At 37.6% G+C, this 12,282-nt stretch overlaps 2 protein-coding genes across 2 annotated transcripts in view; one reads left to right on the top strand and one right to left on the bottom strand.

Moving 5' to 3' along the window:
* LOC110465110 (nitrogen permease regulator 3-like protein) overlaps positions 1 to 5,390 on the top strand; it is a 31,017-nt gene extending 25,627 nt beyond the window's left edge. The window contains exons 26-29 of the mRNA XM_021520699.1: positions 764 to 893; positions 1,913 to 2,129; positions 3,857 to 4,082; positions 5,131 to 5,390. Of these exons, the coding sequence (XP_021376374.1) occupies positions 764 to 893; positions 1,913 to 2,129; positions 3,857 to 4,082; positions 5,131 to 5,287 (730 nt within the window). The 3' untranslated portion in view covers positions 5,288 to 5,390. The remainder of the gene's footprint in view (positions 1 to 763; positions 894 to 1,912; positions 2,130 to 3,856; positions 4,083 to 5,130) is intronic.
* A 2,833-nt stretch (positions 5,391 to 8,223) lies between these two features.
* Positions 8,224 to 10,619, bottom strand: LOC110465105 (ADP,ATP carrier protein 1, mitochondrial-like). Its single transcript, XM_021520693.1, has 2 exons — positions 10,491 to 10,619; positions 8,224 to 9,370 (listed from the first exon to the last, which is right to left on the bottom strand). Exon 2 carries the CDS (start codon positions 9,368 to 9,370, stop codon positions 8,462 to 8,464), a length of 909 nt encoding a protein of 302 aa, XP_021376368.1. The 5' UTR covers positions 10,491 to 10,619; the 3' UTR covers positions 8,224 to 8,461.
* Positions 10,620 to 12,282: the final 1,663 nt, after the last annotated feature.

Below are 12,282 nucleotides of genomic sequence, written 5' to 3'. Positions count from 1 at the left end.
GTTGCTTGCAAGTTGACCTGCAGGGCATCATTTGTAAGTATTTCTGTAGGGCCTAATTCTTCATCTCCCACAGTTGCTTGGAAGTTGACCTGCAGGGCCTAATGTGTAAGTATTTCTGTAGGGCCTAATTCTTCATCTCCCACAGTTGCTTGGAAGTTGACCTGCAGGGCCAAATTTTTAAGTATTTCTGTAGGGCCTAATTCTACATCTTCCACAGTTGCTTGTAAGTTGGCCTGCAGGGCCTAATTTGTAAGCATTTCTGTAGGGCCCAATTTTACATCTCCCACAGTTGCTTGGAAGTTGACCTGCAGGGCATCATTTGTAAGTATTTCTGTAGGGCCTAATTCTTCATCTCCCACAGTTGCTTGCAAGTTGACCTGCAGGGCTTAATTTGTAAGTATTTCTGGAGGGCCCAATTCTACATTTCCCACTGTTGCTGGTAAGTTGACCTGCAGGGCCTAATTAGTAAGTATTTCTGTAGGGCCTAATTCTACATCCCCCACAGTTGCTTGTAAGTTGACCTGCAGGGCCTAATCTATGTCCTGTCTCTGTCCACTGTTGTCAGGTTGGATCTTTAATACATATGCATGGCCTTATCTACACCCTCTCCCACAGGAGTCTGGTAATACTATTAATACATAGATATGTGAGTGCATGCACCTGCAGGCCTTGACCTTTTAAAAAACAAAAGCATTTACAAAGGAGACGTGAACTATTGAATTTGAAATACCATATACCATATAGTTGTGTTTGTTTATTTTAGAAATTCAGGTTTGAATGAAAAATTTGCTGCAACATTTCAAGAGAAATCACTGTCGGTAGAATTGTCCAAGTTCTCCTATCCAGTGCAACTGCGAGATACTAGGGATATTTTGGATCATCCAAAAAATCAGGTAAACAACAATTAGATCATATTGCTAGTAAATGGCATCAAATATGTTTTTGTTGATTACTTTACCCACTTTCATCCATGTGAATGTTATTGTTTATTATAGTTTATTGGATTGGTGTATTCATGTTAAATAACACTTTCATTGCCTAGACTCTTGTGGAATTGTTTTCCCCAAAAAATAAGTTTGCTTTTCCAGTATGAAATTCTTTGAATTTGTGTGACTGAATTTATAGTGTTCTATTCAAATTAGTTACATTTACATTTAACATGAAGCTTTAAGTGTTCAATACATATATCGAATTTGCTGTGAACATGTACTTCCAAACCAGGGGATAGCCGGCATGAGCTGAAATATCATGGTATTCTGTGAAGAACTTACCAGATATCCTGCTTAGTAAAATTTCCTGCAGGTACAATAAATTGACTTGCATTGTAAAAAGGTGTCAAAATAGATACCCTTAGAGACAGTGCTGTGCCCCTTCATTAAATAATAGTTTATCTGACAATTTATTTTGAATTGTGTCCATTGATAAAATTGTATGGTATTGTTTTTGTGTCTTTATTTGCATACATCTGGCACACATGTGCAAACAGGAAAGAAGTAAAAGACACAGTCCAGCATTTTTTAAACATTGATGTAAAAATTAAAAACAGATTTAGTCCACAAATGACATTTTCAGATGTAAACAAAACATATATAACCTGTGGAATGTATGCAAGAAAATGAGAGGAATCTATTTACTCTAAATAGTTCCTCATAATTGCAGAAATGAATTTCTATTCCATCAGTACCAACAGCATTCCTTGAATAGCCTTACATCATCTACATGTAAATGTTTGCTTCTTACGATAGGTTCTGTTATGTGAGGCAGGACAAGAAGCATCAAAATGACACTGATCCAATTTTGGTCATAGCTTTTTGAATGCATTTTCTTCAGGTAGCATTTGTATGTCACACCCTGGTGAATACTAGCTGCTTCCTACTTACCTGACCTTGATATATGTTGTAATGATTTACAGGAAGAGAAGGTACAGATAGTACTGTGGCTGCTGCAGCACCGACTGATCTTCCAGCAGCACACCTACATCTTCTTCGTGCCACCGTTATCCAGGAGAAAGAAGAAGACGTCGGAGGATGTGAGCCGGATCATGCCTATACTACCGGAGGATGAGAGTTTGGCTTTCGAAAATCGGACTGAAATGCAACGAGCGTCCAGTATATCCGACGTGGCATCAGGTATGCATCTATGGTATAAGTTTTATCACATACTTACTAATAAATACGGGTTTTTTTGTATATGCGATATGACACAATTGCTCTTACCCATATCAGTCCTCGCCGTATCACACCCCAAAACCCATATCAGCCCTCACCGTATCACACCCCAAAACCTGTATCAGCCCTTGGGCTGATATTTCAATCTCGGGTTGATACTGGGTGTGATATGGAAAAGGTCATGTATTATTCTCTATTTATCACATAACTGACCCATTTTACTATGTCATAAATAGAGTTTTTTTACATGTGTAGGTGCTGTGATTGGTCAAAACCTATTCCTACGCCACTACAAAATTTTGAACTTGATTAACTGATTTTGTCTGATGAAGTTTAATGTTTTTGCTATAAAATTAATTTGAAATGTCAATTTTGTCATTATTATTTTCATTGCATTCAAAACTTTTCATTATTTTAGAAAATATAATCTGAAACTTTTTTTCACTGTGCAGAAATTTAAAAAAACTAGGATATCAGAGTGCTTTTTTTGTTTACCTTTAAAGAGTCAACTGATAAAGCATTATTGTTACTTTTCAAATTATGAATGTTATATGGTAAATGGAATCTTACATGGAGGCGTCATATCAATTTACTGAACAAGCTTAATAAATTCAATAGGACATGGACTGTAAGATCGTCTTTATCTCCAACCTCAACGGAAATGCAACAAGTTTTATATCAGTAAAGGTTGTATTTCTCACATGAGAAATGTTTGCTGAGTGACTCTTAAAAGTGATGGCGGTGTGGATATTTTCACTTCTGCATTAGTTTTGAAATTGATATATTCAATACATATCTATGATATATATAAGCATGGCCGTCAACCGTCCCGTATTAGGAGGGAAAACTCCCTCATTTTGTCTAAAATTTACCGATCTCCCTCAAAACTCCCTCATTCGTACCCGAACTCACACAAACTCAAAATCTACATCCTGTGGTCAAATGATCTCCTAGTAACTGCAGTGTGTGTGTAATGATCATAGCAGGTGTGTCTGAATCACATTAATGTTATTTAGGAGTTACAGTGTATTTTGATACATAAAATGGGAAAGATAAATCGAACAAAGCAATATCAGTCACATTTCATGCACTTTCTCCCTCATTGGAAATGAAGAATGAGGGAGATCTCCCTCATTGGAGGTTTCAGAGGCTGACACCTATGTATAAGCGGTATATAATTATATTTCTGTGTGAATGATTTCGTGTAAATTTTTTCTCAATGCAAAAAACCATGAGCAGTTCCAACACCATGTTAATTTCAACTTTTACAAATGTTTTAGTGTAAAGTGATGGGGCATTATATGAAGGTTTTACTGTTTCTGTTATTAACAGTTTATCAGTCTTTCTTAAAACGCAAAAAAAAAGAAGACATTCATGAGAAACCGTTAAGTGAATTAGTGAATGGATGACCTCTTTTAGCAGATTTGAACCTCTTGTATAATGTATAGTTGCTAATATTTGCGAGGGTTTTAATTCCGTGAAATTAAAACCCTCGTGAATATTTTGATATTGTCGCCATAACACCCGTGCTTCACACGTCAGTGATATCGGTTGAGCTGAGGCTACCAGGTCAAAACATATATAGTTTTCAGAAGTACACAATATAAAAAATGTTGGCAACGACGTACAAAAGAGTTTATTGTGTACCCATACAGTTTGTACGATTTGTCTGTGATTTTTTTCTTCAGTAAACAGTGATGAAAGTGTCAGCATAGGATCAAACTCTATCAATGCGATGTTTTCTAAGTCGCCTTCGTCAGAAATAGCCAGTGATAGTTCGCAGGTATCGGAGGACATGAGGGCAGGCAATAGATTCAACCAAGACGGCTTGTCTCACTTATCAAAGGAGGAGAGAGAGTGTGTTCTAAATGTTCCTGCTGCCAAAAGTCCAGAGGATTTGAAACTCTTTTCAAGGTAAAAAAAAATAATAGGACTGCACTCCTGGGCCTTTCCTGCCAGTGAAAATGGCTGAAAATTTTATTTCCATCATCTTTCATCTTATATGTTGAAATCTACATTATCCATAACAGATTTTTATTTTTTTGTAAGTTTTCACTGCATTCAGATGTGTATACAGGATTTTTCAGTTGTGGTGTTATACGTGATAACCACGATCTTATTCAGGGGGGTAGTTAGCCCTTGTTCGGAGTTGAAACATTTAGTATCTGGTCCAAAGCAGGGCCTTGGTACAAGGGGGTACAACAATGGTAGTGTTTTTGTTTCGTTTTTCTGTTTGAAAATTTGGTTGGTTCACCTGGGTACCAGCATATAGGCAGCTGCTCAACTTGATGAATTTCTTTTAACTGTATCATGGAAAACTGAAACCTGTTAGCCATAGCGTCGTATTGGATCTTTGATGGACCTGAAAAAAACGCCTTTTTGCCAGGACCATGAGTCGATCATCCCTACCAAGTTTCAGTTAAATCGGCCCAGGAGAACTTAATTTACTTTAAGTTTGAAATCATTTTTTAAAATGGCGGTCGTGGCGGCCATATTTGATTTTTGATCGACCCGAAAAATAACAACACTTTGTCAAGACCATTATTTGATCATTCCTACCAAGTTTCAGTTAAATCGGCCCATAAAAAGTTGATTTTAAAGTTTGAAATAGTTTTTCAAAATGGCGGCCGTTGTGGCCATATTGGATTACTGATCGACCCGAAAAATAACAACACTTGGTCAAGGAACTGTCAGTAACATTCCCATGAAGTATCAATGAAATCCCTTTGACAGTATTTCAGCTTAAGTTGAAAATGTAAATTGTTAACGGACGACGCAGACGAATAGCAATAGGTCACTTGAGCTAAAGCTCAGGTGACCTAAAAAAAAATGTAAAAAAATGTATTTTAATTAAAAATCAGCCATCACCAACTAGTCAACATTGTTAACATAAAATGAAAATTTTGTGTTTTTTAAAAGTACTTTAATTAAATGAAATTTTTCATTTGATTCTGTTTTGAAGGTTGTGCTCATACTTCAATGGAAAACATCATATAGAAGAAATCATGTACTACGAGAATCTCCATAGAGCCCACTTGGTGACTTTACTGGACAAATTTAGGGACGTTCTCATCATGTGTCAGTACCAGGACCCGGCCACAGCACTTGGCATCAGATGATGTTCATAAGACTAGATTTCAAATTGTTTGTGCAATGTTAACATGTGTTTGCTGGTGTACTTATTGTTTAGATGAATGTCACTAGTAATAAAAATTGAATTTTCACAAGTTTCCATTTCTTATGAGATATGAAACAAATCCTAGAATTACTCATTTTAGTAAGCTTTTCCTTGTGAAGGTTAGGTTTCCCTATAAGATGCCTGGTTCTTTAAGCCCCTACTGGTACTACTGATGGGACTATTCCATTCCATTCCTTGGTATTTAAGTCAGTCAGTTCATCAACTTGTTTGGGGCATATCTCGTATACTGTCACCTAATTGTCCAATTTTGAATGCTAGTACCTCAAATCAAGTCCTTTGGCAAACTAAAGAGTTATGGCTCTTTGACTAACGTGCGTCTCTTTATCCAGGGCGTGTCTCATAAACTGTCTCCCAAAAATTGGCAAAGTTTGTGCAAGAACCTCATTTGATGGTAGCTATAGTGTGCCGTATACTTGTCTCTTTACCCGAGTTATGGCCCTTAGTTCACTGTGTATATCATATACTTGTCTCTAAACCCGATTTATGGCCCTTAGTTCACCGTGCATATCATATACTTGTCTCTTAACCTGAGTTATGGCCCTTAGCTCACTGTGTATATCATATACTCGTCTCTTAACCCGAGTTATGGCACTTAGTTCACTGTGTATATCCTATACTTGTCTCTTAACCTGAGTTATGGGCCTTAGTTCACTGTGTATATGATATACTTGTCTCTTAACCCGAGTTTTGGCCCTTAGTTCACTGTGAATATCATATACTTGTCTCTTAACCCGAGATATGGCCCTTAGTTCACTGTGTATATCATATACTTGTCTCTTAACCTGAGTTATGGCCCTTAGTTCACTGTGTATATTATAAACTTGTCTCTTTACCCGAGTTATGGCCCTTAGTTCACTGTGTATATCATATACTTGTATCTTAACCCGAGTTATGGCCCTTAGTTCACTGTGTATATCATATACTTCGTCGCCTATATTTTGTAGGCACCACTAAACATGAGTTGTATTGTCCTTCTTGATACTGAATCTGTGAACTTGATTCGGTGGGGATTCTATAATGGTTTGGGGAGGCATCTCCCATGGAGTAAAATCCCCCTTAGTGGTCCTAGATCATAACCTCAATGCCATTTGATACACAGACCAGATCCTCCAACCACATGTCCTTCCACTTCTAAGATGTCATAACCTAATTTTCCAGCAAGACAATGCTCGACCGCATGTTGCTCGAGTTTGTCGTGATTTTCTCATGGCAAACAACATTCAGCCTCTGGAATGGCCCCCATATGTCTCCCATTGAGCATCTGTGGGATGAGCTGGACAGGCATATTAGGAAACGTCAAAACCCCCCAACTAACCGCGCCCAGTTGATCGCAGCATTAACACAAGAATGGAACAACATTCCCTTAAGGTGAATAAATGTTCTCATGAATTCAATGCATAGGAGAATCTGTGCAGGGATTCGTGCAAAACGTGCCCACACCAGGTACTGAAGTATCATTTTGTTTTTTTTGCAGTTATCCCACTTTGAGTAACTACAGACTTTTCTTCTACAGTATTTGTGCCTTCATATTGATATGAAATTTTATAGAATTTCCCAAAATATCACAGGCTATTGATTGCATAATTTAATTGTGCGTTTCTTTTTTTGTTCAGTATATCTCAACCAAAAGGCCTTGTATGCTATTTGTCATACAGAATTATATATGATTAATGTTTTAAGCTTATGCCATGACGCAGCGTCCGTCAACTTTTTTTTTACCAAATTTGGTCTGGAGCATCATTGGGCGAAGAGTTTTGTATAAACGGAGGGTATAGTCCCCCTGGGGGCGGGGCCAAATAGGAAAATCTTATAAAATCTTCCTTCTTCTCAACTAATAGAAGGATGTTGACCAAATTGTGTCAGATGGGGGGAGGGCCCATTAGGGGAAATAGAGGAAAACATTCAAGATCCTTCTCCTTCTGTACCGTTGAAGGGATTTTAACAAAGCTTGTTCTCTAGAATCTTCGGGCAAAGGGAATTCTCCTTTTCTTGGTGTCTTTCCCACCAAAACAGATTTATATGTAGTTCTTCTTGCAACTTTTTCATTGTACTCCTTTGATAAACCTGTATGGTACTCGGGTTTTAAATTGAAAAATAAAGTACCAGGTGAGGCCTCTCGTTTTTTTTATCAATGACCAGGGGTTTAAAAATCCACTAACCCAATGCTACCGGATTTGCAGATTGGGCTAGTGAAATTTAGGGACTTACTAGCGACTTTTGAGGATGTTTTTTAATTGAACTTTTTTTTGGTTTAAGTTTCATTTTTTTTAAGCCATTTAGTTATTAAATTTGAAGTAAAACATCTATCTGTGAATGAAATATAGACTGATCATGTTGTCGGCTTGATCCATTTTGTATTTGTCGTACTAGCAGAACTTTATTTCGGTTTTGTGGATGATTAGTATCTACTAGTCCCAGGCAAGTATCCTCAAAATTGTTCGTACTCTCGGATGACCTTGCAGTGATCGTGATCATGGTCATAAACGAAAAGGTTTTGCACTGCTGGTCTACATAAGTTTCTTCATTATCATAAGCTATTGGCCCATCACAAAGGTATCCTTGTTATTCTGGAGAATAATATATTTGACCCTTGTGACATTGAAAAGTAGGTCAAGCTGATTAATATTCCTTCATCTTAATCAAATGCCATGTATTATCTGCCTCTGACTCGAGTTCTTGGTTTTTCAGAAGTTTGTAAACATTTTAACACATTTGGCCCTAATAAAGTATAAACATAAAATAACAAAGTGGACCCTGGGTCTCACAGTTATTCTGAAGTTGTTACATGACCAAGTTGACCCCCGATGCCATGCCTTCAGTCGAGACTAGCCTTAATTAAATACAAACACAACACAATTTTGATTATCATCAAACAATCGCTTTTTATCAGGTCCACTGTTCCAACATAGTAACTTGTATGCATCTAATCAATTACCAATCAACAATATCACACTCTGTTGTTATCGAAATTCAAACAGCACTATAAATACAAAGATACAGTTCTGGAAAATTGGGTGTTCAAAAGAGTTGTTCCTCTCTGAAGATGTCACTGTGAGAAAAAGTTCAATTTTTTTTTTACTAGTCCTAATTGTACTTAATTATCTCCAATACGCCACTTGATGTAAAGTGACTGGAATTTGTCAAAGCCAGACAGTACACCAGCACCTGCAACTCCTCTGAGGATGTTGGCTCCAGCACCCTTCATCAAGGACATGAATCCCTCATTCTTCAGGATGGTCTTGAAACAGTCAATTGAGCCGTTGTATTTAACAGCCTCACCGGATGTCATCATCATTCTCCTTCTGATGGTATCGATGGGGTAGGAGAGCAAGCCGGATGAGACCGTCACCACATAGCCAAGACAGAAAGAAGCTAGGACTCCAGCATTGTCGCCTAAGAGAATTGGCTTCAGGCTGTCGTAGAATCCGAAGTAGCATCCTCTGTATACTACAATACCAACACAGGAGATGACAAATCCTCTGTACAGACCACCGATTCCATCACTTTTCAAGGTCTTCTTGTATACATCTACCAGGCCGTTGAATTGACGCTCACCGCCCTTCTTTCCAGATTTGGCATCATTGGCCAGACGGGTACGGGCGTAGTCAAGGGAATAAACAAAGCAGAGGGACATCGCTCCAGCAACACCACCAGATGCAATGTTCTTTGCAAATTGCACTGCATATGCATCAGTTTTGGAGGCTTTGAACATAATCTTGATCTTGTCTTTGAATGCAAAATTTAAAGCTTGTGTTGGGAAGTATCGGATGCAGTTTGCCAAGTTTCCTCTCCAGAATGGCAAAAACCCCTCATTTTTGTATGTTTTGACAGTGCAGTCGATGATACCTTTGTATGGCTCAGACAGACGACCACTTTTCAACATTTCCTCTTGATTTTGAACAAGCAGCTTGATCCTTTCAATTGGGGCTGCAGCTGTCTTGGAAATGACAGCAGCGGCACCACTAAGGGCGAAATTTTCCGCAAACCCAAGTTTCTTCGACATCTGAAAGATACAAACAGAATACATTTAATAATGTGTACGTTCTGTACTTGACCTAATGATTGTACCTCCTCTAATAAGGGCATCCTCTTGGATAATTTAAATGCTATTGTTTTATAAAATTATCAATTGTTTTTTATGTTTCAGATATCATTAACGTTCCACTACTAAAATGGTGCAGTTGCAAGACTCAGAGGTATTGAACGAAAACAAAAGCTGTCATTGTGCATTATAGTTTATATGCTCCAAGGAAACAGTTCATAAGAACACCCTGAAAGACGATCCAACATGGTCACTACATGAAACATGTTACTCACATGATCCTGTTAATGTAGTTATCTGACCAAGCCGAATCGGGAAAGTTTGGCAGATTTCGTCCAAGGTGGATAAGGCTAACTTGTTATGTACGGTTTTGAAAATCTATACTAAATCTTGTTATGTCAATATATCACATTTCTTTTGTCAGCACACAAAAACTTGGCAAAACCATATTCAAAAGTAATTTTGGCATAAAATTGTGCTTTGACCCAACACCAGACCGTCTGACAACTGTATCATCATGTCTTAAAGGTCCTGTCTGGGGCTTAGACATGCTAGAGGAAACTTTTATTGAGAGGGGCCCGATGACCCCCCAAACCTGCTAACAGCATATTCTTACCATAGCAACAAGACTATGTGCTGTACTCTAACATCACATACCAATGATTAAGTTTATTCGATAACGTTTATTTTCAGTCTTTAATTTTAAATCTAAAAGATACTGCAGTTTAAATGACCAAAGTCGAAATCATTGCACGGACAAGTTGACAAGGTCATGTTGAAGCTAAATGCTGGAGAACGGAAAAAGATAAGTTTGCAGTTATGGAATATTAAATAAAAACGCATTTAATTAAAACAATACGTATATTTAGCCATGTTTTAATAAATCACTTTGCCAAATGTGTTCAAATTTCGTTTTACAGCAGAGCAAATTTTCAATGTCATGTCAAGTGTAGGTTGTACAATGGTAGGCATGAATCTTATCAATATGAAAACAGCTGCAAAACAAAAATATGAAAGGAATATGATTGAATAGTCTATGCTGTTGCAATTGAAATATCCATTCAATTTGAGGAATACAAACCTTGATTGCTTTCCGTTGCTGTTCAAGATCAGAGGATGGACAGTCACTACCGGCAAACCCACGAGCTGGTTTGTAAAGGATGGAAACGAGGTAGACACGTGACAAACTGCCACACAACCCCGGATGTTCCTTATGACGTATACGAGTTGTATATCGCTACCGTGAAACGTATTCTGTGAAACGATATCAAGTCGTTCCGGCCTGTCCTGGTCCGGCCCCTTAGTAGTTCCGGCCCCAAACCGGTCCGTCCCTAGTAGTTCCTGCCCCTTAGTCGTTCCGGCCTTATAGCGTTTACGTTTTCCTTAACATATCACCATTGAACTATGTTTTATGAATGGATCGAATGTTTACATTTTGCATCGTGTTGATTTTGTTAGGACTCACCAGAACACCGCACTGAAATTCAGGTCCCTAATAAATATATTTCTGATTTCACACGAACAAGCTTGTTAGTTCGGTCAAACCACTAAAATTTGGTTTTGTTGAAAATGAAAGTAGAACATGAGCGGACTCCCGTCATTAACCATCGAGCATATACATAAATTACATATCGGATATGAAGAGCATTTGGCTATGTCTATTTCAAATGGTCATCATTCCATTCATTCTTACCATTGCAGTTTCGCCAACAAACGTACAAAACCTATTATTATATATAATCGAAATATTTTACTCAACACTATGTTTCATTATAAACAGAAAGAATTTATTAAACAACACGAAGTGTTCCAAAAAATTGATTGAATCAGAGACGTATAAAGCCATTGTGTCTCTGATTGAATATAGCCTAATCCCATACACTGTTTAAAAACAAAATTTATTCTTCCCAGCAATTTCATTTTTTTCTTTCTAACTTCAACCATTGCATTATAAGTCCGTGCTTCTTCTTATCGCTCTTGTTGGTGTTCAGAATGTCTTGCTATGGAAGAAAGTAGCAAACCCAGAATACCCACGTGGTCGGACAGGTGACGACCCGATACATTTTCATGTCCGAACGGGGAATCGAACGCCGCCGGGTCGTCTGGCTGTAAGGCGATCTTGGTGAAGGCGCTTTTCACAGCACCGCCACGGCGACCAACAAAGATGAATGTAAAAAAGAAGAATGAGAAGAAAGAAGGGAGACTTCAAAATATCAACAAAACCCGCATACAAAGACTGAGACCCATCCCGTAGTAATCTCTAAAATGGAGTTAACATTACGATTTTATATAGACTAAAGAAAGCACAGGGACTTTTTTGTTACAGCTATATTTGGACCTAAACCAAAGTGTTCAGAGTAATATTACAAGTTTTATGGGTTTAATTTACATTTGGTAAAAAAGACACCCAATGGTGATATGTACTCGTATATATCAGCATTGAGACAATACATCTCCAGCACACACACAGGCATACACACATAGGGAGATATTAGCCAGGTGGCATAGGACTAGTAGTTAGCGCCTGATAAGGCAGCTCCTGCGAAATCCTCAATATTGTATTGATTAATATATATGCTAATTGTATTGACTGTATACAATTGTATATCTATGTACTGTTAAGCGCTTTAGAGTGGCTTATGTTAGCTAGATAGGGCGCTATATCAAATGTTGTATATATTATATATATATATATATATATATATATATTGAGGTGGCATTTTTATACCGAAAGTTGATTGAAACCTCGAAATCGTGTAAAATTACTCTGAACACTTTAATTTAGGTCCAAATATAGGCTGTAACAAAAGTTCACGTCATATAATACATAAGTTTCTTCAGTATTTCTTTAAGCTCTTATAGTATGAAGCGGT

Source organism: Mizuhopecten yessoensis, unplaced genomic scaffold (assembly GCF_002113885.1).
Source record: "Mizuhopecten yessoensis strain PY_sf001 unplaced genomic scaffold, ASM211388v2 scaffold11055, whole genome shotgun sequence".
Classification (NCBI taxonomy): Eukaryota; Metazoa; Mollusca; class Bivalvia; order Pectinida; family Pectinidae; genus Mizuhopecten; species Mizuhopecten yessoensis.
This window is presented reverse-complemented; position numbering and strand designations above follow the sequence as displayed.

Bases quoted from the DNA above. Each gene is read 5' to 3' on its own strand.
- LOC110465105 (XM_021520693.1), bottom strand. From the start codon at position 9,370: ATGTCGAAGAAACTTGGGTTTGCGGAAAATTTCGCCCTTAGTGGTGCC.